Source organism: Pezoporus occidentalis, unplaced genomic scaffold, assembly GCF_034315485.1.
Source record: "Pezoporus occidentalis ecotype Australia unplaced genomic scaffold, CSIRO_AGI_Poc_V1 ctg37, whole genome shotgun sequence".
Classification (NCBI taxonomy): domain Eukaryota; kingdom Metazoa; phylum Chordata; class Aves; order Psittaciformes; family Psittacidae; genus Pezoporus; species Pezoporus occidentalis.
Genome location: NW_026915691.1, coordinates 197572 through 225364, shown reverse-complemented (window position 1 = coordinate 225364; position 27793 = coordinate 197572). Strand labels below are relative to the sequence as shown.

Here is a 27793-nt window from a genome sequence, read left to right as displayed (position 1 = left end):
AGGGGCTGTTAAAAACTACACTGAGAGCAATGGGTGGTGGGACCTTCAAACACTGGGAGTTACATTCTTTCCATTCTCCTTCCCATCTCTCCTGGAGTGAGGGGTGAAAGACTGACCTCAAGGTTTCCACGAAACAGTGCCATGAGATTCAAAATCATCCTGGGAGCACTCACAGCTGTGCCAACAGATCCTGCCCTGGACATAAACGATGAACAGACCAAAAACCAAAGCAAGAACATGGACTGCATATGTTTAGCAGGCAAGGGAAAGGGCTAGAAGCTCATCTTCAGCATTAGGAAAGTTTGTGTCATCAGCAAGGTGGCCAAGTGGACCTCAGTGTTACCAGGGCTCTGGCCACCCCTGGAAGCTTAGCTACTACTGGTTTTGTTGCTGGGGCTCTTTCCCAGGCCCATAAGGATATTCAGAATTGGAATGGTAGCTCTATGAACAATCAGACTACAGAGGGGGAGCAAAAGCTGACCAAGAATTCAGACCGGAGGAGACAACAGTGAAACGTAAGAGACTTTAAAAACTATCACCTGCATGAGATTAAAACATTAAAAAAACCCCAGAACACAACCAAACAAAACCCATATCACTGCAAGGACAAGCAACTTCCTTCCCTGGAAGAGTGACTTCTTCCATATTCCACACCAGGGATCTCACCGAGTTGACCTTCTAGGCAAGACAATCACAGAACAAGTAGTATGTGCAAATCCTTCCAGAGGACAACACGCTTTCCAACATGACCGTCCCTGCAAGATCCTTAAGCTTGGCCTCAACTACTAATGTGTCCCTGTGCCTTTGGGCCAGAATGGGCAGGCAGGCAACAGAAAGATGCTATAGCACCAGTTAACAAAGTTCAATGCAATTTTCAATGCATTAAGCCAAAGGATTGTCACCAAACTTGCCTTCCATGCAAGTTTTGCAAAGAGGGTAAAGCTACACTCCAGCTGCTTCTGTCCTCATGGTGCCTTTTGCATTCACTCCTTGCCTGAATTGTAGATCTTCTGAACTGTGGCACGTGTGAGCTCCAGATCCTCTGGGTACCGAATTTCTAGCTCAGTGTTTGCTAGGTAGTGAATGCCAGTAAACTCTGAGAAGTAGCGGCCGATGTCAGGATGAGGGATCTCCCGAGGCTCAGAATTGTAGTCCAGGTTCTCTGTTAGGAAAGGGAACAAGGGGTTATCACCTCATAAAACGGCCTACTGCAAGGCAATAAATCCTGCATCTCTCTTAAGTCTTGTTTCTGTCTCTACAAACACCACATCTTGACTCTTTAAAGACAAAAAGCTAATCCAGGAAACTACACAGAGTGCACCACTACAGTTGCTCCGTAGCCTCATGTCCTAAGAGATGCTGACCCCATCTACTAGCAGTATGAAAACTGTTTTATGCCTGAGACTACACTGTCTGGCATCAGGTTAAAGTAGCAGGATGCTGGCCTGCTCCTACTCATTCAGAGGTCCTGGTTGTAAGCACAGGGAGAAGCTGCCACAGTGAGCTCCCTGCCACAAACCCCATGAGAGATCCAGTTGCTAGAGGAGATCCTTCTCAGTTGCTCCAAGGGGAGGCTGACTGCACAGGGTTGTCCTGGCGGAGGAGCTGAGTGCTTTCTAGCTCTAAGTCACCAGCCTGGTTTCAAGCATCTCACACAGCAAAATGAACTCCCCTAAATCCAAACTTCTCCGAGTTAAGAGAAAAATCCCCAAGAACACCACACTGATTCCTTCCCAGGGCAGCCCGTTTCCTCCTCTGCACAGGATAACCTGACTAAGCACAACAGTAAACAGTGCAGAAGCACTGGCATTAAAACACAAAGGGAACCCAAGCTGAGGGCCCCTTTGCTCCTGCAGTGTTTGCATAAAGCAGTGTGACTGGGAGGCAGCCCAGCACTAAATCACATGTTTAGGTGCCCTGCAGCAGTTCCCAAATGATGCCAGTTCTACCAGCACGGTGCCAGACACACAGGTAGAAACCAAAGCTGCTGTAAGTCCCAAAGTCTGACTGATCTGCAAGGTAGGGTGAGAACGAGATGGGATGTGTTCAGGAATAATTCATGTCTCAAACTATTCAGTTCACTACAGACAGCACACAGAAGTTGTATTAATCCATACAGGTGCTTTGAAGCTACTGTAGGTCTGTGTGCAGCCAAAAGCACAAGCACTTTCTAACACTTCAGTGGGCTGGTGCAGTCCTTGCAAACCACCTTGTTTGTATACTGCACCACTGCAGAAGACAACTGACACTCCAATATGCTCTGCAGAAGCACAGCTGAGCACTGAGCTGTGAACAGAGGGAAAAACGCTGTGATGAAACAGAAGCTGGCAGGGGAGAAGAGTCTGAGTTTGGCACTAGGTGGGGAGCCTGAGAAACATGCTGAATAGCATGTTCTGAGCCAGGTACCCGGCCTGGGCTGCCACAGAGCAAACAAAAAAAGCGAGAATGGACAGGTAGACATCAAACTCACTGTATGAAGCAGGTGGTTTAGAATTAGCTACCGCTCAACCTACAAATATACAGGAAGGACTCAAACTGAGGTGCAGTTATTTATAATAAGCTTGAGGTTATTTCTGAACTGCTTAGATAAAACTCTGCATTACTTAAGATTCTTTCAGTAAAAAACTATCACCCCCTCCACAAAGTCAGGTCAGTAAGTTATGAAACTGACCCTTCCCAAGTGATCTGAGGATCTGTTTTAGAGGGGATTTCATCAGCAAGATTTCAGCAAGCAAGGACAAACCTTTCAATAGCAATATCAAACCAGTTATATGCCACAGACACAACAGTGTCACCTACAGCTTGGCTAAAATACACTGTCCTCTAGAATCAGTATCATATTTTTTGTCTAATTGCTTATAAACAGGTATGAGATGCATATTTTATTATATATTATGCATAAATTATTCTATAGTTCTTCCCTGTGAGGGTGCTGAGGCACTGGAAGAGGGTACCCAGAGAAGCTGTGGCTGCCCCATCCCTGGCAGTGTTCAAGGGCAGGTTGGACACAGGGGCTTGGAGCAACCTGCTTTAGTCGAAGGTGTCCCTGCCTGTGGCAGAGGGTTGGAACTGGAGGAGCTTTAAGGTCCCTTCCAATCCAAAGCATTCTATGATTGTATGACTCTATAGTTTAGTATCAAGAATTTTTGGTCTTTAAGAGCCTGAGAGGTCAAGTACTGCCTAATAAGAGCCATAAGAAGCTGCAATATGCCCAGTCCATGCTTCATCTACTGAATATAAAGCAAGTCTCAGGACACCAGGAAACACCTGCACTTTACACCTGCAAAGGTAGGAGAGCGTCCCCTCCTGTATAAACACCTCTTGGTCACATATAAGGGATTAGGACGTTCTAGAGAGCACCCCTAGCGAAAGAGCTAAACTGCATTTTGTTCAGCATTTCCACTCCAGCAGCTTCCACGTCTCTTAGCAAAATACAATCAGGCTGTGCAGCTGTCCTGCCAGCTGGATGGGATGCCTCTGGATCAGAGGGAGAAGAGCAAACATGAGGCAAAGGAACACTGTTTACAGCGTACAGAGTTAGATTTATTATTTTTCCTTTTGAACCTCAATTCAACACTTCCTCCTGTGTCCTAACCTCATATTGTGTCCAACAGACAAGAATTTCCTTTCCTATGGTATACTGCGTGAAGAGTGACAAAGATTTCTACATTGCTTTGCAGTTGCAGAGACACTAATTTTTGTCCTGTTTTTACGCAAGGTGGCACTAAATCCATGCTACCTGTGCTCTTGGCACATAGTGTCTTGATGACAGCTGCTCAGAACCATGCCCTGACAAGTGAAGCTTATTTGCTCCCTCACTAAATCCTGTTTTGAGGTCCTGCCCAAAGCACAATATGATTTCAAAGAGCAAGAGCTACTGACAGAACTTCAGAGTGCAGTAAAAGATGAGTGACTTCTTTCAAAAGCAACAATCATGGTTTACACAATAAAAACAATCACATCCAAAACACGCTTCTTGGGCAAGAAGAGATTACACCAGAGTGGTCCTTAAAATTAATTCATGGAGAGCAAACAAAGCAGGCCATGATTCAAAATCATTTTCCTTCCTACCTCAATCTTAACTTACAGTTCATGTTTCATACTTAAAAGAGTTAATCCCTTAAACATCCCTTTCTCCTAATGTACTTCTAAAATGGATAGTAAACACAGGAGACTTACTCACCTTGAGCAGCATATCTGCAAGAGCCATCTTCCACTAGCACATTGTAGAAAGGCTGGTGGGGGCCATGTGGAAGGCTGTGGACGTTCATGTTCCGGATCCATTCATGCCCCATCATGCAAGCAGGATCCCATCCGTAAATCACACAGTTGTAGCCATATCTAAAGAAACAGCACACCAAAGACTGTGAGAGCTCCAGAGCCAGCTCTTGTCTCTCAAGACTAATACAGCACAAACAGGACAGGAGCCTCCTGTCAGGTGGCACAAAAAGATTGTGTGTGTATTTGGAGGCTGGAGAAATGACCAGGAGTGACTGGATAAACAGACAGGAACAAACAGCTGAGGACAAAGGAAAACTAAATGTGAGCAAGGAAAAAAGAGAATGGGAAAAAGACTCTAAGCCAGCAAACAGAAGAACACGAAACAATAGAGAGGGAATCGACCATCCTACTGTGTTGTGCAATGACTCTGTGCCCATCACACCGATGTGGTAATCCCAGTACTGAACTCTCAGAACCAAAGCCATCTTATTTTCAGCATATTTATGTGATTCATCATGAGGTACTGTAACTGTCACTACTGATGCCCTTAAATATGTCCACATGTCGAGTCAGAGAACTAGCTGAAGCAACACAGGGCTAGCATGTCACTCTGACAGAGTAGTAGAGACAGGGACACAAAGCCTCTGTGCAATGCAGGAAGAGGGGATAATAATAGCACAGGGAAAGATCCATAAGCTGTCTTAGGAATCTTACAGTCTCTTCTGAAGTAGATTCTGTTCCATGGTCCCTCATCAGAAACTGATTACTGATGTTTCTTCAAGAGCTCTGGGCTGTGGAAATTTTACCTCTGCAAGCAAACAGCAATGAATGCACTTGCTCTCAAAGGACGGAACTGCTCCCATTTTCCTACAAGGTGCATGGCATAGATGCAAATGGCATTTTCCATTCCATGTATCTCCTTGGCAGATAAAATATCTCATTACTGTCAGAACCAACACCTCTGCACTCATCCTTACAGCCTGCTAATGGGGGGAAGGTTTTGAAGAGCTCACCTCTTGTGTTTCATTATCAGCCCAATGGAAAAGCAGACCTCTTTGTGCTTCTCATCTGAACGGTGCTTCACCTCAGGTCCCACCTCCTCCTTCCGCCGCTCAATGTGTTCCAGGGTGTGTTGAACTAAGTACCCAACAGCCCCATGCTGGGAGGGGTCCAAAGCCTGAATATGTTGCAAGATGTCCAGAACCTTCAGCAAGCAAACCAAAAAAGACAGATTCAGAACAAGTCTCTAAAGCAGCCCAATACTTACATATATATACAGATACATTACTCAGCTTAGCTGGGTCTAAGTGCCCAGGCCTAAGTGCCAGTCCACTACATGAGTTTTCCACACAGGACTAAGAACCTCTGCTCTACGTACACACTCCCAAGTAGTTCTTTACACTTGCTTAGCTTGCAGAAACTGCACAGTCCTCTCCTTTTCTAATTGTAAAGCTCCCTACTTCCAAGGAAGGGCACTGTTGAGCACAATAACTCCTTAAAACTAAGTCATACAAGCTAGTCATGCCACATTTTGTGACCACAGGGCATTGACAAGACTGTTTCAAGGTTTCTGGAATGTTAATACTGTTGCTAGTCTCCTGACCTGCTGCTGCAAGGTCATCCCAGATGACTTCTGCTGTACTTGAGAAGAAGCATTTTAGTTTAAAAGAGTTCCTCAGCATGTCTGTGGGAGCCTGACAGAGGAAAAACAGGGCAACACAGAAGGAAGGGCAAAGAATCTCTGTGATGCTATACCACGTAAAGGGAAAAAGAGATACAGAACCTGCTCTCTCAGGATGACTGAAGAACACCAACTTTAAAAGTGCTCTCAAAGTAGCAAACCCACCCACCAACAGCCTCGGGCACGCTGCCAAGCATCCACTGCCAAGTTTGTTAGAGGCACGAAATACAAGTTTTACTCTTGTTTTTTGTCTTTCTCCTTGTTCTTAATAAAACTACTGTCTAAACAGGTTGGGAAAAGACAGACATGTCTGTCCCAACATCAAATACCTCAAGTGCTGCCGCATTTCAGCACCTGGCCAAGGGACTGTCTCCTTGATCATACAAGGAAGTTTTGGTCATTCTAAGTTCAGAGCAGCAGCAGCAGAACAGAAATCTCATGCTGTTGAGCATGAACATCAGCCAAGAGGTGGATAAAAACAGATTCAGAGAAAGAACAGGTGAATAAGACGGCATGAGAAGCAGCACAGCTCAGGCTTCTTGGCCACCTTAATTCTTTGGCTGGCATCTTGAGAAGGATGAGAAAATCCTGGAAAATCCTACCGAAAGGGGAAGGCCTGACAGTGACCAGAGCTGCCAGATTCTTGGCTATTTAATTTACTGTTATTTGCTAACATTTAGGACAACATTCTGTGCAACTTGGCTTGACTTTTAAGATTTTGTACCACTTGCCATAAATCTGGCAGACCTCTATTAAATCTGGTATCTTCTCTTCTGTCAGACATAGAGCATTCTCTCTGGCTGGCTAAAATCCTACCCAACAGCCTGGAACGACTGGATGCAATACTGCAAAGTCCAAATTTGCACATTTTCAGTGCATCTGGCAATGTGCTGCAGAGAAACCATATGAAAACTCAGCCATGATGTTGTATTATTTGCTCTGACGGGCAGCAAAACCCAAGTAGGTAAAGCCTTGGTGCTTTACAAATACATCACTGAGTGCCAGAAAGGGGAAGGAAGATCTTGAAGGGCTCGCTTAGCTGTCCCCTATATACATACAGTTGCTATTTCAGCTTAGTGAGTCCCCTCTGTACACAATGTCTTAGTTTGTGCTGGTTTTAATGTGGTGATCCTAAAATTTGCTGGTATAAGAAAGCAAGGGCGAGCTTAGCACAGTTTGTTCTTCAAAAAGAAGGCAGCTCCTCCAGCAGTCCTGAACTTCAGTGAGCTTGGTGGAAAGAGCTTTATCATCTGCTCAGCTGTCCAGCCAGTAATTCTGCCTCCTCACCCAAACTTCACTTCTGGAAATGGCACAGGCATTGTCCATGTGCGTGAGCTTCACTGAAGCAGTACAAGGAGTTTTCACTAGGGAACACCCCTTTGCTGTAGTGACACACTAAAGAAAGGGTACTTTGAGTTACATACTTCTTCCCTGGGCCTTAATTCAGTGAAAGGCACAGAGATGATCTAGACAACTTAGACAACTTGTAAGTCTCAGCACCTTCTTTCCCACATTAACAAGACAGCAGCACTCAAGCTGCTAAGGTAAAGGTGGGATTAAGAAAGAATCCCAAGGACACGAATATTAAGTTGCTTTTTCACAAGAGCCACTGACTGTCTGCCTAAGGCTTCAGAGAATAGCTCTGGTTGTATTTTTAAAAGATAATTTCCTGTAACTTTTTTAATAAGGTAATTGCTTTTATATGAGCCCAGCAAGAGTTTTACCACCACTACCAAAAACCAGGCATAAATCAGAACGCTCTTATAACTTACAGCTAAAGTCCATAGCATTGGTTGCAAGATAAGCTGTCAGGCTTGGGCAGTAAATCATAAATTATGACTCAGACTTGATGGTGCTCACAAGTTTCCTCTAGGGCAAGCAAGCAAGCATCATCCTGCTTTCCCTGCTTCACAGAGTAGAAATTGATTCTCTGAAATGTGATAACTCATTCAATTGTATTTATCACAGAAACAACTCGTGGCAGACTGTAATGCAAGCTGACGTAGTCCAAAAATCAATAGACCAGTGTTAATAGTACTTAGTCTATCAGAAAACATACAACCAAGTGGCAGGGTACCTTTTCTGGCCAGATTCCCAGGTGGAAGTATAACCTAGCCTGGAGCATTAGATGCTGCACATTGTCCGGATACATGGCCAGGTACAGATCCAACGAGTCTCTCAAGAGTTGGTAAGACTGATCAGTGCTTTCTCTGCCAGCAAAAAAGAAACTGAGTGGTAAGACTAGCTCTTTAACCCCTGTCCCCAGTACTCTGATGTACACAGACAGTCACCAAAAATGATGCCACAGGTACAGGCATGCTCATTCAGTAAGAGTGACTCTAGCACTGACCATCACTCATAGCACCCAACAGCCTGCTCAGCAGGAAAAAATGCTACAACATGACTTCCGATTGGAATCTATCCTCCCACTTCATTGATATTCTACTTGGTCAAACAATCCTACATGTATAATTAGCTCTCCAAGCCATTTCCTTTTGAAATCTGCTTTTGTACCCCTACCTTAATTACCTCTAAAGCAATTCTTTCACTCTGTGATTTCTGACTATGTGATTATCAGGGGCAACTGAAAACAAACCCAGATGTTTGTTACAAACATACAAACCAAACCTATCTCTAAAATTGCCCATTTGAGCATGTGGATTGTGCTTACCAGGTCATAATGAAGGTCTCTGTTCAATGATGGACAGTGCCTATCAGCTTTTCACAAAGCAAAAAGAGACCTGTCCATTTCCTTGGTGAGAACTAGTTTTATTAAATATTCTTGTTTCCACACAACTGCAGGTGATTAAAAGCAACTAGAGAATGGAACATGGCATACAGAACTTAAGATCCCCTGGGGTGACTGACATCTTTCTAAAGCACTCACATACTGTGAGGAAGAAGAATCACATATGCAGACAGAACACTCTAGGCCCTTTTTTCCAGAGGCCTGACAGGCCCAATGATCAACTCACCGCTTGCCAAGGTTTAAGAGATTCCCCACCATCCGCTGCAAGACCTCTTTTGAAGTCACCACTCCATAGAATTCTTCAGTCACATGGTGGCCAATAAGGTACTCACACTCCTTCACTGTCAGCTGCTTTCCCTTCCCAAAGGCATCAATGTAGGTGTAGTCAAAGATATCAGTGCTTCTAAGGAAACAAAAAGGGAGCTAAACTGTGATGATGGGTCTCATGATCCAGCAGGATTTCCTATTTCTGCGCTTCCCTCAGCACTCTGAAGCTTGTTTGTTAGCAAGTCTCACTCTTACCGCAGCTCTCTCCTAAAAAGAGATTACCTGGTACTTTCTCTGTCCTCTTAGCTGCTGCTTCAGATAAACATATATGGGAAGAGACAGAACAACTACAGGGACATTTCACTCCATCATGCCAGTTCTTTCCTTCAGGTTTGCTGCATCTATTGCTAGATTATATTATGACGGCGTACGCATATGACGTCTGAAGCCTAGTGCCAAAAGGGTCTCTTGGACTGCTGATGTCATTCACAAACCACAGAATTCTGTAAACTGATCACGATCTGGTCAAAGACATGTTCTGCACTGACTCAGAGAATTAAATAAATGTCCAGAACAGCAGCAGTGGCCTGCAGCAACTGTTCTGTACGGAAGGTTAAATGAAATCAGCACCTTTTTTCTGCTTTTCAGCTTTTCATAATTTTCTTAAGTAAGAGAACCATTACCTCATGGTTACTATTATTGCACACAGGAAATCTGTTACCATTTAACAGCAGCATAGTTCAGTTCTGGGAAAACTTCTGTAGAGGTCTGATCTTTTTCTCCATATAGGTTATAATTACAGAAAGAAAACAATACAACATTCTGGTATAGGTCTGGACTTGTAAATCCTTTTTGGCTTTTATTACTGTGGGCATAACTTCAAAATTCAGCACGTCACTTACCCTTCCTTTCCTTGACACCATCGCAGCAGAAAATGGCTAGGGAAGTTCACCGGTTCAAGTCTGACTCCCAGCTGCCTGGCAATTGTTAAATACAGCACAGACAAGCTGATGGGAATTCCTGTCCTGCGGATCAAAACCTGAGGATAAAAGCATGATAAAACCATGAGGAATATTAAGAAAAAAAACAGAAACCCCCAACGCTTGATTTTACAGATGAAAATACATCAACCTGACAGAGCATTATTTGTCTGACTATATTCAGACAGATAAACACCATAAATGGATGCCTCAAGCTTTGTAGTCTCCTGGTTTTTTTGCCTGACATACACGTACCTGGTGAATGTATGAATTCAGGGAGTTGTAGTAATCCAGCTCGTTTCCTTTGTATTTCAACTGCTCATATAGGACACAGTTCATAGCATCAAGCACCTGCCGCTGAAGCTCCACTTCTGGGATCAGGATCTCTCCTAAAAATACATGCAATGAAATAAAGACTGAGGAAACAAGCATACTTAACTTTCATGCAATGAACCTTATACCCGAATTTTGCCCAAGGACTAAAGACGCTAAGACAATTCAGATAGTGAAGAGACTAGCTGGAGTTTACCATCGCAGTGCTGTAGAGCTCTGCTCAGAACATGGCCCGGCTCAGTGGATCACCCTGCAACTACACTGTGCAATAGCAATTCCTCGCTTCCTTCTGTGGCTGAAGGACTGGATCCTAACCACCCTGTGCCAGCATAGCACTGCAGCTCAGACACGTCACACTGTCTGGGTATGGGAAGTGTGCTTTCACTGCTTGAGAGCCCCAGGTTGGCCACACCAGATATACAGGTACAGACAGACCACCCATTCATCCATTTGACAGACAGCAAACATTTAATAGTGCTTATTAATAAACCAAAGAGCAAGATGCTGCCCAACTTCTGGAGATGTTAAAGCACCTACCTTTTATCAGGACTACTTAAGTCTTCAGGTACAAATGGGGAAAGAAAAAAAAAAAAAGGAAAAGAGAACACCCCTCCTAATTCTTTTTGCTTAGACAGCATCAGATGGACTGACAACCCTGGGCTACTGAGACCCTGGGGCTGCTGCCTGACTGCTGGTTCAGGCAAATGTCAGAATATGCTTCCCAGGGAATAAAGTCCAACAGCTCTTTAAGCATCAATAACTCAACAGCTTCACCTTCTCCACCTGTATCTAGGCTTACAGAAATGCTCTGCAGCAAAGCCTGTGTTTATGTACAGTACCTGCCTTGGAAGCCAAGCTGGGGTGCCTCGGATTCCTACTCCGCAGCACTTTGCGTACTTTATCTGTGATATCATCCACTTGTGCCTGGACACTTTTTAAGCAGATGTCTGACAGGGGGTTACAGTACTGATCAATTAAAACAGCACCTGCAAAAAACAAGCTATATAAGAAACAGGACTTCAGTTTTTTCTTGGCTTAGTTTCCCCTGCTCTAAATTCCAGGCATGCAGCAAGCAATTGCAGCAGAACATAAGAGCTTTCCTTTTAAAATCTGCAGTCATTTATTGGATTTGTCACATAAAATGCAACGAATAAGCTGACATGAGAAATACCAATCCAATTCAATATTCTCCTCTCCACCATCTGGAAGGGAAAGCAATAGATTCATACATCGAGTAGGTATGCTGCTAGACCAGGCTTAACCAGCCAACCCTCTGGTCACACTGCATCTCCTGGCATCCTCCCAACCTACAATGGTCTTTATTCAGAGCCCAAAATCATATCAACTTCACTACTGCTTCAGTTCCGATTTCTTCTTGCCACATCCTCCATAGCTATCATTCTTATCATTCCCTTTTCTGCTACATTCATCTTTCTCTTCCACACCTGCTCTCCATCTTCATGTCAGAAATCCACTATTACAGAAGAGACTGTCATTTTCCTTCTGCCCAAGCCCTCTCTGTCAAACTTCTGCAAGAAAAAAATAGCCCTTTCTGAGAATCTTGTTTGTCATCTTGTAACCACTGCTCTTTCCCACCTTTTTTAACCTTTGGCATCAACTGTATTCATCTGCAAGAACTTTGCCTGGATGCAAAATTGCTCTTCCAGCTTCCCACAAGCTTTGATAACATGTCCGTGACAGGCCTGTATTCAAACCTTTCAGCAGGGTCCCAGGCAAAGTCTTCTTCCACCCCCCCCCAAAGTGCTCCCCATGCTGACCAGGTGAAACTTCACAAAAGACTGTGTTGGTGCTTTAACAGTACCTCCACAGCAGACAAATGCATGTATTTGTGACCCATACGATCAAGTCACACAATTAACTGCTTCAGTTATTTCCTGTAAAGGCTACTTCTAGCTTTCCCTTCTTTCCCTACCACAGTCTCTTCTTCAAATTCTATTGCCACTAACAAGAACCAGCTTTGGCGATAGAGACTCTTTAGTATGACATTTTTGAGGTACGTATCAGGGGTAAGGGACTCGTAGAAGCCACTGACAGCTTTTGATCCATTCAGAAGACTATATTCTCCACAGAAAGCTTGAAGAGGAGAATAATTCACCAGACTGAGGACATGAATAGCAGAAAAGCCTTTTCTTTCCTCCTATCAGGTGCATGTGCCTTCCCATCCTTCGACTGGACTTTCATCCATCCCCCAGCTCTACACTGCACAGCTTCAATAGCAAATAGCTCCTGAGAGAAAAATCACAATGCACAGGCTCCAAGCTGTAACAATTCCCCCTGCCTGCAGGCTGCTCCTTGCTTTTATCTGAGAAGCTCTTGGCAAAGTAGATAAGAGGGAGCTGACTTGAAATCAAATCAGTTGGTCTGGTAGGACCCTATTCAGGCTGTGAGCCACCGTTAAAATGCTTCTGAAATGTCAGCTAATGAGGATGCTGAGCTACTGCTGATTGCTTCAATACATTATTCAAGACTCAAATAGACGTGTTTAACATTTTCTCCATTGCTTTTCAGCTCATCTGTCCACAGGCAGTGATTCAAGCACACAGCACTGTCAGAAGCTAAGGTAATCCTGACATTCCCATACAACACTGTGCAACCACTACAGGCTTTTAAGGATTTCAGCTACGTCAACAATGCAAACTTAATTCTCAGTCATTGTCTAAGGGCTAATTGAAATATAAGCAAGGAAGGCTCTTTCCAAGTAGAAGAGAAATGATGGAAAGCTGCCATTAGGTGCTCTGCATAGGATTTGTGTGTGTCAAAGACTTACCCTCCAGAAACGACTGCCGATCAGTTGGGCGCTGAAGATATTCCTTCAGATTTTTCAGTATGTTCTGTTGCCGTAGGAAGTAGAGAATTTTCTTTGCATAGTACTTCCAGGTGAGACCTTTCCTGCACATTTAAATACAGAAAGCAGTACTGCCCTAAACAGGCACTTTAAGGGTGAGCATTTGGTTTCACTTTTCCAGTGAATACAGGTTTACAAGTTAAGACTATTACTTTGCTAAACTAGTTTGATAACACTGTTGTAAGTGAAGAGTCAACCAAAAATGAAGTGTTAAAAGGAAATTTGTCATCAAAAAAGCACAATATAAGCAAAACATTGCTGCTACCATCTCTCTTTTTTAACCTATCACCAATATGCAATCTTGAGAGGATACAGTATCATGTGAAACAACACAGATCCTAACCAAAGCAGCTCAGGAAGATCTGACTGAAGTCCTGATTTCATTCGTAAAACATTACCCTCTCACTGGATCCCTCCAGAGTCAATCTTAAAGTATCCTCTCACCATCAAAGCTCTGGCCTTTAGCAGTGGGCCATCTAGTGCCTCACTGAGCTGAGTAATTCGGAATGGCACAAAGCCCTGGCCCCCCAAAAACCCAAAGGGAGAATTCTACTCATGCCCATGCTTTGTCCCCATTGTGTTTAAAACAAGACCAGTTTCCTTCTTCAGAAACCACCCTCTGTCCCTGCTTACATTTCCTCTCCTCCAGACTGCAGGTCAGATCAGCCTTCTCCGTACTTCTGCACAGAACAATCATAACACTATCCTCTTTCCAATAAATCGGGATGCTCGACAGGGACAACTGCTTTATTGGGATATCTTCCAGGGAAATGATTGAGCCTAACGCTCCTGAATGGCAATAACTACAGTTTAATCAGGGTGTAATTAGCATCAATTCTGCTTTATGGGGAGGCATTTGGCCAGTGCAAAGGCTCAAAGGCTTTTTAACCAGTTGTCAAATGAGAGATGTTTAGTCCCAGTTCTAACAGAGAAGCTAATAAAATGGATGTGAAAAGTCAAAAAATGAGATGATTGCCATTCCAGTTATGTTCTTCCAAGCTCTACTAACAGTCCCTTTAACCAAGGCTATTAGACTGCATCAAGAGCAATCTATTGCTGCTTCGTATCATGGCAAGATCAGCATGGTTTATATGCTACCAGCAGAAAAAGCTTCAAGTAAAGCAGTGACTTATCTCGCCCAGTGTTAACCACGGTGATGAGAATACCCAGGCAGATGCAAGCCAGAAGTTTTATTGACCTGCTTGGCATTTCACCTGTGTGAATAGTTTATAGAGCTGCAAATTTTGCAATGGCTGAATTCAACTCAGTTGCTTATTTGCAGACAAAGATTGCACTGACCTACTATAGCCAAGAAAAGCAACAAGAGGCAAAAAAAAAGATGCTGTAGTTTCATGACACAGGGGTTCATACTTCTCATTGAGTATTCCTGCTTCCCTCCTGTTCTGTGTCCTCATCTGCAAATGACTTCAGCAAACTGATCCAGGTTTAAATAAAGAGAAATGTGAGGATGTCCTTAAGTCAAAACTACTACAGAGAAAAGGATGCACGGACCGTCGTCCCGAGAGATGTCATGAACTGACAAGGAAACAAGCAACAAACAGTAACACAAAGCCAGAGGAACTCCTTCTTGTAGAACAGTCTTCATGGTTTCTCCTGGAAATATTACATTTGTTCTGAAACTAAACTCATAGCAATACTTCCCAGCTTTGGTAGGCCTGAGGATGTTGTTTTATGACAGTTAAAGGAGGACAGAAGCTGAGGTCAGGCATCCACCACAGTGACATTCTCCTTCAACCACTGAAAGGAGAAAAATCCCTTCCATTCCTAACCCCTCACTCTCTTACCTTCCTTCCATGTTAAGGATACACATCAGTTCATCCTCAAAAAAGTGACTTGGGCACCCAAGAGTCTCAATGTCACTGAATCCATCACAGGGAACCTGCCAAAGCAGACAGTGAATTACGCAAAGTACAACAGATTCTTCTCAAAAGAACATAATTTAATAAGAGGTCTCAAAACCAAGTTTTTTCTAGGTTTTTAAGTTTGTGTGCCCAGCTCACCAAGTATTTATAGTCTCTAGTCTATGGATTCATTACAAGGATCCACTGAGAGCCCCATGGCAGCATCTTACAGCAATCTGAACTAACTACTACAGCGTTCAGGGTTCCTACAGTGGGTGTATGGAGCAGCACAAGCACGCTAGATCTTATGCATATCTCCAATTCAGTGAACCTGTGTCTGGTTGTGTTTTCAAATGACTTCTGACAACTTGCAGGACACATTCTTGCACAAGACCTGCAGCGAGATAGACTCATAGGCTGTGGTATGTGTCAACAAACTATTGGTCCTTCCGAAGTTCCCAGAGCCAGGTCTCAACATGCAGCAATGAGCAAAGAGCTTTTAAAAATGCAGCAGCAGCAGCTGAATGTCATGTACAGAGTGTGCTTTGGAATCTATGCACCTCTGCATTTTGAGCTCCTTCCCTTTTTGGCTGGTGATGGAGCATTTTCATACAAAGTGAAGAAATACAAAATTTCTGATGGCATAGTTGAAAAGATGTGAAGAGAGAGGGAAGTCAAACCAATAAAAATACTAAACAAGTAGCGGGGTTGTTGCACATATTTATACAAGATGACTTACATGTTCTGAAAAGAACCTTTTGGAGAATGAAGCTACAATTCTCTGGGCTTCCAAGCCAGCATTGTGCCGTGCTTTGTATTCTTCAAACCAGCTAACACCATCTGTGTGACTATAGTATTTCAGCAGCGATGGCCATCTACACAAGAAGACATAAGTGAATACATTCATTAGTATTTCCATATAACCAAGAACCTCCAAAGCTGTGAAACTTCACTTATTGTAAGCATGTGACATGAAGAGCTGAGACACTGCCAAGACACAGCACAACTTTAAATGTAATTGCATAAATTAAGCCAATGACTCAAGCACCAAAGCATAAACCCAAATCATTTTGTTGATTACTTTGATGGTTAGTTAAAATTAAGGTCTCCTGAAGCCTGTCAGCAGGAAGCCTTCAAAAGGTCAGACTTTAGATATTTCAATACCTAAATATCCTATACACTTTCAATATGTCCTCTAGAGCTTTGCAAGATCAACAGGTATCATATTGGCAGACAAGAGGCAGTGTTTTATAATAAGTAACAAAGTATGGCATTCTGAAGCAGTATGACATGTAAACTAACTTGTCATCTAACAGAATGAGAATTCGTTGTCTCTGCTTTTCCTCCTGCCTTGTGGGTTTAATTAAAGGGATGCACAAAACAGAGCTCCCTCTATTGCCCTTGCTGGTGGCAACATCTACTGGAGGAAACCAGAATCCTGAAGACAAATTGTGACAGCTAAATGCTTTTGCTGTTCATTCTTAATGCAACAAATAATTATGACACACACCCCCCCCCCAACAAACATACACCTTCCCTGTAGAAGAAAGTTGTACCTGTTTTAATGAGTCCAAAAGTGCAAAAGCTAAAACACATTCCACAGTTTACTGAGCAGTGTTTCAAGGTTCAATTGAAAACCTAACTTCAGGTAATGTTATGGGGACTATTAGAGCCAGCACCTAGCGCAATAAAACACCAGCACAGCAATACCCACAGCTGCTCTGAACATACCAAGATCATTTGTATATGAAACATGAAGAAGAACCACTGAAGATGGAAGACACCTGAGAGAAAGGCCTCTTGTAATTCATAGGGATGTTTATGTCACATACTGAGATTCTGTTAATATTAACTGTTTTTTACAAAACATTTTCCTTTACATGGATTGCCTTAGACACTTTTCAGATTTTATATATATATATGTATATATATACTTTCATATATCTACATATATTTATTTTTATAACTAGAGAAAAGGCCAAATGTTTAAGCCACTACTTCTGTACAAAAATCATTACCAACTGACTCAACCACACAGTTATGTCCATCCACACACAGAGAATATTTTACTACCAGTTAATCATAAAACTCCACTGCAATTGCAGGTACAAAATAAAGTCAAAGACTATCCAAATAACTTCCCATTACATAACAACCTCTCTGCTGATGGCTCCCCAGCCATTCACCTGCTGCTGAAATGTAGCCACGTCATAATAACAATCACAATCATTTATTTTAGGATGAGAAAGAGTAATTTCTGGGGTTGAAATGATATTGAAAATGTTAGGAAGATGAAGCGCAATTACTCACGATGGAATCCAGCCAGGACGACAAGGTCAATGTGCAAACTCCTGCCAAAAGTTCTATTATCAAAGCCAGAGGAGGACAGCAGCATGTGCTAATCACCCACCACACTCCCATTTCAGCTGCTGGATCTCACCCATTTGTAACATTTCAGGTTCACTTCAGAAACCAGAGGCACTGAATTGGTGACAGGATCTGGCCACAGCTCAGTGAACTGGGGAAGCTGTAACGGTTCAGTAGCCTTTTTCACCCATGAAAAGAGAATAATTCTCCCATTTGAGGAAGCCAAGTGGCAATCAAGAAAAGCAATATTGCTACTTGTCCTGTGCCAAAACACAGACAAAACCAGGTAGCAGATGAGCATGCCCTATTCTAGATAGGCTGGCAGCCCTATCGAAGGAGTGGTGTTTCTAGGACTGCTGAAAGCAGTGTAGCACAAGCCATACATCACTCAAGCTTTACTCCCAGCTAAAGTATTAACAGCTTCACCAATTACAACCCAACTCTGCTTTCACCAGGCACCCTATAACCACAGGAGCAGCAGAAGTCAATCCAAAGGATTTTGGTTTCTGTGAAAATAGCTCTCCCAAAGGCACTACAAATAAGCACTACTGCTGTAACACATCAGCCCTGCAATAGGACAAGCCTTGGCAGTTGTTCTGGAAGCTGTTAGCTGCTAGTGGGGCCTGGGAGGCCCATCAACACCACCAGCGTGTGTGGCCCTACACCCAAACCAGTGCCAGACCCCAGGCTGCCTGTGGGGACTGCAGGCAGCCCAAGCGCTATGGAAAGGGCTGCAAGGACACATCTCCTCCGAGGGGCTCAGCCTGATCGCACCCCATGGGACCCAGGTGGTGAAGCAGCCCTGCAGCAGCCCCTGCTCGGGAAGGACATCCACATCTCACCCGTTAGATACCACCAAAAAGCCGCTGGGCTCGTCCAGCCCATGCTGGGCTCAGCATGCACCTTACAGAAAGGGAAAAGGGACAGGGATGGGGTGACGCGGGGCGCTCGGCTCCATCACCCCGGGAGCACCCGGGCCCTCCCAGCCCTAGGGGACCTTAGACCGGCTCCGGTGCGGCCCGGCCCCGCTGCCCCCCCTTCGCCAGGCCGCGGGGCCCTACCTGAGGCGGAAGCGCTCCCGCCACACCTTGCCGCGGGGCTGGCACGCCTCACGCAGCCGGCGGCAGGTGCACGACACCCGCCCGATGTCGGCGGCTCCCAGCACGTCGCAGCAGAGGATCAGCTCCAGCAGCTCTCCCGGCAGGTCCGTCAGGCCCATCCTGTCACCGTCCGCCTCCGCCAAGCCCCGCGGCACCCCCGGCCCCGCTGCCGGGTCTGGGTCCGGGTCCGGGCCCTCCGCCGCCATCTTGGATGTTTACCTGCGCGCCCCCCCAGCGGGAGGGGTTAGGGAGCGTCTCCAGCTTCCGGCGGGGGCGGGGGCACGGCCCGGGGAGCGTCTGCCAAGTGCCGCCGCCTGAAGAAGCGTAGAGCGCGGCCGCCCGTTCCCTTTGTAGGCGCTAGGGAGCGTCCGCCAAGTGCCGCGGAGCGGAACGCGCCGCTTCGCCTGGGTAAGGGTCAGGGGCGGAGCCTAGGGAGCGTCTGCAAAGTTCCTACCTTCAAGACAGGCGGTGTCTGCCCCCGTGGTGGGACCTCCAAAACGCCGTGTGCCCCGGCAGCAGGAGACCGCGCCCGGCTGCAGGGAGCCGGGTGGTTTGTGCCCGCCCGCCCTGGGCTCACAGGGGGTGTGTGGCGTTATCTGAGGTCCCGCTGCCGCCATGGCTGCACGTTGGTACATGCACGCCTGAGGTGGCACCCGGGGTAATGCCGCCGCCGTGGCGGCCGGGGCACCCCCGCGGGGGCTGAGGTAACCGCTGCACGGCGAGTGAGGTGACTCCAAGGTGGCTGCTGCCCTGCCCGGGGGAACGGCGTGGCGATGGCTGAGGTGACACCGCGGCCATGGCGGAGCTGAGAGCGCCAGGGTGTGAGGTGAGCCCGCCGCCGTGGCTGACACCATCGCGGTGTGAGGTGAGCCCGCCGCCATGGCTGAGGTAAGACCACCACAGTGTCCAGGGTCATGGCACTGCTGTGGCCAAGGTGTAACTACAGCAATGGCCAAGGTAGAACTACCGCTGTATATCAGGTAACGCTATGGCCGCGTTCCCCTCACCAGCCTGGCCCTGCAGGGCTCGCCGGGGGAGCATCCCCTCACTCCTGCACATGGATTCCTTCATCCTGCCTCCTGCTCCTTGCGGACAGCTTCAGGATCTTTCTGTCCTGATCACATCCGTGTGCTGCTGCTCTTCAGGGAGCACTGGGATGTCTGTTTAAATAAAGGCAGATTTGTACCCCCTGCAACACCCCGTGTCAAAAGCCACACTGCTGGTTCACTGTCCTGGCCACATGCAGCCGTTCTCTTTGCCCAGGTCTCTCGGGTCCTGCCTGGAGCACTGCGGCTGTGTTCTTCCAGCTCCAGCACCAAAAGCTGCCCTGGGCTGTGTGCAGACATCCCTGCTTGCCTGGCTGTGGCAGTGTCCTGACGGACATGCTATAGATGATGCCATGCCATGCTGTGACTCAGGTGACCTTACAAGAAAGTGTTTGTCTTGAAGATAAATACATATTGCCGATTTATAGTGGCCTGGCATTACAGGTAGCAAACCAGAGCAACCCTGAGACATCGGGAGAGCCATTCCAGCATTAAAACCTTAAGAGAGAAGAGAAGAACGAGGTCTGATGGGCTTTAGTTCACTTTTTTATTTTGACTGTAATGCAAACAGGCATAAGTATTCCATAAAATCAGAAGATTGGAACTATACAGAAAGAGGTGCATGCTTTAGAACAATGTGGATATCTTGCAAACAGAGCCAGAGTCAGTCCGAGAGAGGGGGCTGGAGTACATTGTACGAATGGCAGAGATTTTAGCAGCATTGAGAGCTCAGAGGTAGGGGAAAACCATGTTTGTAACCACTTAAAGCACTGGTATGATCAAATACAACACCAGCTCATCCATCCCTCCTCCCACCGTCCCCACCCCTTTGCTCCTCAGAAGAAACCTACCTCAGGATCACGCGGAAAGCTACAAAATAAGCTACACATCCTCCTCCACACATACCTGTCTTATGGGATGCAAAGTGAGAGTAAAGACAACGTGCCAGTGTTAAATCGTGGCATCATTTGATAAACCAAATGAAGGCACAGTGACATGAGGAGGTGCTGAGGGGAGGGAGGAAGGAGCAGGAGGACCAGAGAGCAGCGAGAGGTTGGAGTCCCTTCCAGCACAGCAGAATTTACTCACATCTGAAGATGTTGAGAAGAGGTTTAGGAAACCTCTGCCGTGGAAAGTTTGGGAGTTGCCTGCCCCAAAGCTGCCACCCTTCACAGACCAGTCCCCTTCCTCATCATGGCATCAGGGAAAAAGGCCATCAGGAGAAAAACTAATCCAGACCAACCTTTGAGGCTTATGCTTTTCAAAGGTGCCTAAGGGAATCACGGAACTAAATCCCTGTTCCTATTACAAAGATGAATTGGCACTGAATATCAGAATCCCTGGGTGGCTGGAAACTCATGTTTCTAACTCCATTCAATCTAAAAAGCGACGAGTCCTGGCTGAAAGTCATCTTCCTCTGTTCATCTGCTGCCTGGGGAATTGGGCACACTCTGGAAGAGCTGGGGATGGTGCTGCAGACCAGGGAATCTATTCTCAAGCTCTTTTCAGCATACAAATCCCAGGGCTGTTTGAAGGCATCTCAAGGCAGCAGAGCACGTTTAACCTTGGGAATGGTGGACATTTGCCTATTGTGTAGAATTCTAGCAAAGCAGAAACTGGGCATTGAATTTCACTGGCTTCAAAGCCATCACTTCAATGCTGTGCACGAGGAGGTGCTGAAACACCATCTTCTGTTTGCGGACATCCTGTCGAGTACTGTAAAACCTATTTTGTCAAGACGTGATTCCGTGCCACAATCACACAGAAAGAGAATAAAGCAGGCTCAGAAGCAAGTAGCATTAACGTCTCTTGTTGGAGCTGAATATGTATTAAGGCAGTTTTGTTGCCCTTGGAAAATCTTTAAATCTCTGTTAGCAATTCTTGTGAGAACAAAATATGTGATTGAATTCAAAACAATCTGATAATGCTTTTTGTTGGCTTTCTCCACCCGAAAGCAGCACATGAAAACAAAGCAACAAAAAGAAGCCCCGAATCTTTTGCTCTTTTAGATCATCTCTTTCAGTATTTACCCTTTAAATTTTAAAGCATTAAGGATACTTATGGAAATAAAATGCTTTGCCCAGTGTTATTCACCCACTTCCCCACCGTGGTAGCAAGGCGTAGCTGCAAAGCCTTGCCCTGTGGGCTCCTGTCCAACAACGGATGCTCAGGACAAGGCTCACTGGTTTGAATACCTTGCTTTTAAAGTGGTTCCTCCCTCCTCTCTCCCTGGAATCTGGGCAGGTAGGAAGATGAATAAGGCAGGAAAGCAGCAGCCCTCACAGTAAGGTGCTCCCATTGCTAAACAAGCTGCGACCACTCTGCTATGGGCTCACAATCTCTTGGGTTTTGTTTGCTTGGTTGTTATTTTCCCCTGTGATTTCAATGGTTCAAACTTCCATCACAGTCAGACATCTGTAGGGGTGGAGGCCAAGCCTTTCTAGTCTGCTTCATTCCTGGCACAGCAGGAAAAAGGTGTATCTGAATCACAATGCTTAAATATGCCATGAGTTACCCATGCTAAAAGCAAGCCAGTGTCTGGGAAGGTCTGTTTTACCTGTGGAACCAAGTGCTTTAAAGCAGCAATCTCATTAGCTTTCTCCCACTCCTCTGGTTTCCTATTAAATACACACAGCCATATGGAAGAAGCCAGAGCTCAGATCTCCCTGTCGAAGAGAGACTTCAAATGGGTCACTAGAGTCATGCATTGCAGGCAAGTGCAGATAGACACACACAAAATCACTGCCATCATGAAACTGCTGCCGCTTTGAAAGCCTGATCCTGCAAGCTGCTGAAATCCCCAGTGCCACTGAAGCGTGTGGAAGGCGTTTTGTATTTGGGAGGACTCAGATCCAAGTTCAGGAATACAGTTTTCAAGAGCATTCAGCACTGGCCAAATTTTGCTCCTCCTGTTACAGCAAAAGAAATCATTATACCAAAACCAGAGTTATAGCAAAGTGGAATGGTCCTGAAAATGTGTCTCCATCTGTTCTGTAAAGGGTCTGTGCCCCCCTCTGGAACTATCAAAGCGATTGCAAAGTTATCAGAGCAATTCTGAAGCTGAGAGCTCATCCCCAGTGAAAACAGGAGCAAAATCTTGTTTTGAGCATAAAAATTCTTCCAAAGAGCACTGGGAACTCTCTGCAGCTTCCCCACAGGTATGAATCAGAGGAGTGAATGGCCTCAGTGGTCATCAGTTGTGAGACAGCAGCTTTAACTTGGGCTTGGTGCAAGGCCATGAAGCTTCAAGCACAAACTCTCCTCCTGCTGCCAGCTTAATAACACCATGATCTCCAGTATATGGTAGGTGTTTACGGACCTGTGGTGCTTCAGAAGGTGGTGTCCAGTTTTCATTCACACTTTGCACTGCCTCCATACACCTATCAAACCCCTTCACTGGGAGATTAAGTGCAGAGCAGGCCTGTAGGTTTCCTCTCAGTTATCCCAGGGGCAATTTGCCCATCAAGAATTTCACTTATCCATTGAAGTCACTGTTCCCCTCAGCCCCCAGTCTCTGTGTGTGAGGAGCATTTCTGGAGAGAGCCAGAACAGGAGTACAGCCCTAGTACAATAGTCTCTTCCCAGCCCAAGGCACTGCAAGCCCGTTGCCATTCCCAGGACTCACCCTTGCCAAGCAACTCACTGCACCTTTTGGCTGGTCAGCCAGGGCTGAGAAAGGAGGGATCTCTGGAGAGAAGTGGTAAAGGGAGCACAGGGTACAACCTGGGATGGGGTGAGAGGCGTCACGTACTAACAGTAAAGGAACAAACAGAGCAGTCACAGTCAGACTGGACGCAGGTTCAAGCAGCTCCTGTCTCTTCCCATCTCCTCTTCTGCATGGGTGCAATCACTCAGGACATACCTGCAAGCTGTGTTGCACAGTTGCATTGGCTCACACTGCTCTGAGTGTAGAGTCCCCTGCTCACCCCTGGGATGTGTAGGCACAGGATGGCACAGGGAGCTCAAACCCATTTCTCTGGCCAGTATGGACATGGCTGGCTCAGTTCCTCTAAGTTCAACGATCTCAGGCCCACCCAGCACCAACCGTGGAGTCATCTTCCTGAGTCTGCTTCTGAGGGCAGAAGTCTCATTATTTTCCTGCTGTCTCTCATAAACAGAGCAACAACAAACTCCCAGGCAGTCCTTTTGGGGAGATGAAACCTTTGAAGTCATCAACAACACAGGCAGTAGACACCCTTGCACTGAATGAACAACTTATTTTTCCCTGCTAGTGGACACAGAAGGTTGGAAAAACAGAGAATCATTTCCCATGAGTTTTCAAGGTCAGGTAATAACTTTCTGTGGATGTTTGAATTAAAATCTTTGCCAAAACCAACCCCACTTCATAGTGTCTTGAAAATCAAATCTCCTTTTTAGAGAAGACCCTCTTTGTGTTTAATATCTGGGGAGCAAACAGGAGCAAAGCTGCTCAAAACGGGCAGTGGTGGTGGTGGACATCCTCCAGGAGAGGAACTCAGACACTGGATCAGGCTGGGTGTCATCAGGCCCAGCACCCCTCCCCTCAGGAGCCATGTGGGGCTGTGCAGGAGCCTGGCTGGGCAGCAGGCACCTGGAGGTGACAGATCTGTGAACCAAGTGCCCAAGAGGCACAGCCTCTCATCCATGACACCCTGGAGCAGCTCACAGCACTACTCTGTGGCTAACCCCACCTCACTCTCTGCTGCTTATCCGTGCCAGAGTTATTGTAGCTACAGCCACACGTCAGAAATGTCACACTGACACAAGCAGGGTGTAGACAACTGGAGGAAGAGCTGCATTTGTGGACTGATAAAGCAGATCCACAAATTGATTTTCCCCTTTGCTGTGGGAGAAAATGAAGCACGAGGGGAGTGCGATGCCCCTGCAGGTGAGAGGATGGAGAAGCTGAGATGTCTGAGACTGACTCAACAAAAACCAGTGAATCAAAATTCCCAGTGGTGCAGCTCGTGAGGAGCAAATGGTCCATCTCAAGCAGAGGGAACAGAAAGGCAGCTCAGAGCCCTGGTGGACATATGAATGGGAGTCATGGACCTTCATGGCAGGAAGAGTGTTTCTTCTCCAGGGCCGGGCAAAGAGGCTGCCCTTAGAACAGCATATCCCTTCCAAAGGGCTCTGAAGGACTCACCTACCCAATGCCTGGTGAACTTGAGGGGGCTCTAGCTGTCTGTGACACAAGCCCCTGCATGGATCCCACTGAAGGCAAGGCACATGCCCCATTCCCTTCTCCACTGTGCTTCCCCACTGCTTTCACTGACAGCTTGGGTGGAAGGGGGATATGGAGGTGAGAAGCTTTGGGGTACAGGGAAAGCAAGTCAATTCGTCTCAGACACAGACTCCAGCAGCAGTATGTCTTCCAGATGGGAGGTGATACAGGACAGGAGAAAACTAATTGCCAGCAACACAGGATGAGCTGGGAAAAAGACAAAGGCAAGGGCATTTCTTAGGGCACTACCTGCTCTTCAGATTGCATCACTCCTTCTACTAAAAGGAGAACCAGAGCTCAAAGTCTAGAGCCACAAGCAAATCTCCCAAAAGAAGGGGATGAGTTTGATTTTTTCCCTTTAGCTCTGTTTCTGCAGCCACAGGACTGGGGGTTAGGACCAGGCTTGTTCTATGTTCACAGCTTTAGGGCTGTTTTCCACAGACAGCAAAGGGACCCAGCTCCCCCACCCCACTGCCTGCCCTGGGATTAAGGCACAACCCACAGAGGGGGACCGTGGGCTGCCCTTTCTCCTCTCCTGTCCAGTTTTCACCTCCAGGTGACAAGTCCCCAGGCAATGACACAAACCTGCCCTCGCACCCGGCTCCAAACCCTGCTCTGGCCACAGAGTGGCAGCATCCATTCGTATTTTCCACCACTCTGGTGGGAGCAGCAAAACCGAGACTTGGAGCTCAATTCGGTGCCTTTTGCTCCTGGATTTGGGGTTGGAGCTGTTTCAAGCATTCAGGGAGTCAAGGCTGCAGGAGGTGATCACGGTACGGGGAGACGTGGCTAGCCAAGCAGCAGGAAAGAGGAGGAAGTCCTGGCTGAGGGTGGGGATAACGGCACAGCCTGGGGCCGGGGGAACCAGAGCAGCTTGTACCATGGGCTGGGAGAGCAGCAAACCTCCTGCAGCTTTTTGTTCTGGCTTTGACAGAGGGTGGCTAATCTCTGCCCTCTGAAAGCAAGCTCACCATTGCAGCTCCTGAACAAGCCCTCTGCTGTCACCGGTTTTGGTGCTTTGCTCCATAGAAGTATCAGCATGGAGTTCATCAGAGCAAGGGCAGGAGGAAAGGATGGGCATCTCCTACATCTGCCAACCCCATATCCCTGCCTCCAGCAAAAGCTGCAGCCGTGCTCTGCTGTCCTTGTCCTAGCAATGAGGGAGGACAAACCTTTTCCAAGATGAGGAAGAGAGGAGGAGGAGGAGGAAGGACACCAAAGGTCATGTATGCTTTACCTTGCAGACAGCTTTTCTCTGTTAGAGGGATGATACCTTCCTGTGATCGCGTTAACAGATGCTTTTGGGGACAGGTTTCTGCAGCAGGGCTGAGGTGTGAGCGTGCCAGAGCCCAGTCACGCAGCATCTTTGCAGCCTATCTCACCTCTCTTCTCACTTGAGATGTCCCGGCAGACACAGCTAGTGCTGCTGGCAGCTGGGGCAGAGCCTACAGAGGGGGCTGGCTTGTCACTGAGATGCCACATGCATTTCTCAGGTCACTCCGTGCTGGCACTTTCTGCTCCTGAAGGTGTGGAAGAGGCTGGGCTCTGCTGTCCCAGCACTGCTCATGGGACTGTGCTAAGATGGAGATGATGCTGTCTTTGGGCTTTCAAGAATCCTTGGTCAGGACATCCTCACCAAGGAGCAGGAGCCTCCGTAACCCTCCAAGTGCTGCCTTCCAGATAGGAGATGCCTCTTGCAGTGGGGTTGGAGTTGCTTCTCTCCCATCCTCATGGCTTTTCAGTCTCACCTGGGAAAGGGTTCACACATTCACAGCATGCAAAGCTCTGGAATGAAGTCAGTCCCTCAATCTGTCCCATCAGCATCATTTCTGCAGGTCACACATCTCCTGTAAAGCCCTCCAGAGGACAGCCTGGCCAAGCAGCAGTCAATGGCATGAGTTTTTCCCCAGCATACACATCAGCCTGTGTATTTGATGCTTGCTTCTCTGTGGGAGGACTCATGCCAGCAAAAGTAGGGGTTGAGCAAAAGGAGAGGCTCGTGGGGAACAGGGAGCAGAGAAGGAGGCAAACATAGCACAGAATCCATTTAGGAGAAATCATGACATGTGGATAAGAGACATCCCACCCTTGGGATCGAAACAGACACTTGTATCCAGGCTGCTTGGGGGTGAACCAAGTTCATAGGCACGAGGGCATTGCACATCATCTGCCCCAGCTTCAGGCATATGCCCAGGGCTGTGTAAGTCCAAAGAAAAGCCATGAAAACGTAAGGATTCAGCCAAGCCCCGAGCTGGGGAGAGGGGGAACTCTGGTCAAGCAACAAGACGTAGCCATTGCCCAGCCCCTGCCACCTCTGCTGTCCCACTGAACACCAAAATGTGGATGATCACAAAGTTGATTTCATGCAGCTGCAAAACGCCCTCGTGAGAAGGAGAAATGTGGAGTTCTGTTAAGAGCCACTGCAGGTTATAAAGCCATCGTACTTCAGTGGGGAAATCCAGGGAAGGGAAAGGGGGTGAAAAGAAATGGCCACAGGACAAGAGCAAGAGAAAGAGGAAGAAAAGGAAATAAAAATCATCATCATTATCATCATCATCAGGACACAACGACAGGACGAGAGACAGAGCGCTTTCCATGGGCAGTTCCCCGCGGAAAAGGAGCCACCGTGTCCGTGAGATACAAAACCCTCCGGCTGGAGGGGGCAGCAAGAGCCGGGACTGGTTTGGATCCCCTTGGGGTGAAGGGTCCAGTTAGGAGCAGAAAACCCTGCAAGGGAAAGGGAAGAAAGGCTGGGCTTAGTGAGAGCAGGGAGGAGCAGCGGAACACTGGGTAAGGACCTTCCCAGGGAGCATGTAGTAGACAGGAATTTACAGTGCCTTTTGCAGCTGTGTAAAGCGGACAGAGAGGCAACCTTTATCCCGACCTAGAGGTGGGAAACTGAGGCACTGTGTATGCAGTGCAGATCCCAGAGTATGTGCTGTGTTGGAGAAAAATTCCTACCCAATCTCAGGGACGTTGGGAAACCCGCTCTGGGTCAGCAGGGCACTACATGGCACAGCCAGGAGTGCAGGGAAGGGATCTGCAACCCAGGTTACTGAGGGCCAGGACAAGGAGGAAGATCCAGGCAGCTGCCCATCCTTTATCCTAAATAATCCTT

General features: G+C 46.7%; 2 protein-coding genes across 7 annotated transcripts in view; both read right to left on the bottom strand.

The window, feature by feature from the left end:
• Positions 1-509: 509 nt before the first annotated feature.
• On the bottom strand, positions 510-18794 carry FBXO21 (F-box protein 21). Of its 3 annotated transcripts, none has more exons than XM_062631130.1 (12): positions 18388-18782; positions 15699-15834; positions 14903-14997; positions 13020-13141; positions 11071-11217; positions 10154-10287; positions 9821-9957; positions 8878-9054; positions 7980-8112; positions 5235-5425; positions 4184-4341; positions 510-1162 (listed from the first exon to the last, which is right to left on the bottom strand). In XM_062631130.1, the coding sequence occupies exons 1-12, from the start codon at positions 18630-18632 to the stop codon at positions 984-986; spliced, it is 1854 nt and encodes a 617-aa protein (XP_062487114.1). In that variant the 5' UTR covers positions 18633-18782; the 3' UTR covers positions 510-983. The 3 variants fall into 3 exon arrangements, 2 of the variants coding, with proteins under 2 accessions (XP_062487114.1, XP_062487115.1); XR_009967111.1 differs by lacking the exon at positions 510-1162 and adding an exon at positions 4936-5029 and having other exon boundaries at positions 4234-4341; positions 18388-18793; XM_062631131.1 differs by lacking the exons at positions 510-1162; positions 4184-4341 and adding an exon at positions 5005-5140 and having other exon boundaries at positions 18388-18794.
• A 1211-nt stretch (positions 18795-20005) lies between these two features.
• Positions 20006-27793, bottom strand: part of NOS1 (nitric oxide synthase 1) — a 77779-nt gene continuing 69991 nt past the window's right edge. For all 4 annotated transcript variants that reach the window (XM_062631128.1, XM_062631125.1, XM_062631124.1 and 1 more), the window contains one exon: positions 20006-27402. In XM_062631128.1, the coding sequence (XP_062487112.1) occupies positions 27387-27402 (16 nt within the window). In that variant the 3' untranslated portion in view covers positions 20006-27386. The remainder of the gene's footprint in view (positions 27403-27793) is intronic.

Bases quoted from the DNA above. Each gene is read 5' to 3' on its own strand.
- FBXO21 (XM_062631130.1), bottom strand. From the start codon at position 18,632: ATGGCGGCGGAGGGCCCGGACCCGGACCCAGACCCGGCAGCGGGGCCG. The intron at 9,958-10,153 runs GTACGTGTATGT...TTTTATCCTCAG, and splicing joins TGAATTCATACATTCACCAG to GTTTTGATCCGCAGGACAGG. The intron at 1,163-4,183 runs GTGAGTAAGTCT...CTTTCCTAACAG, and splicing joins TTGCAGATATGCTGCTCAAG to AGAACCTGGACTACAATTCT.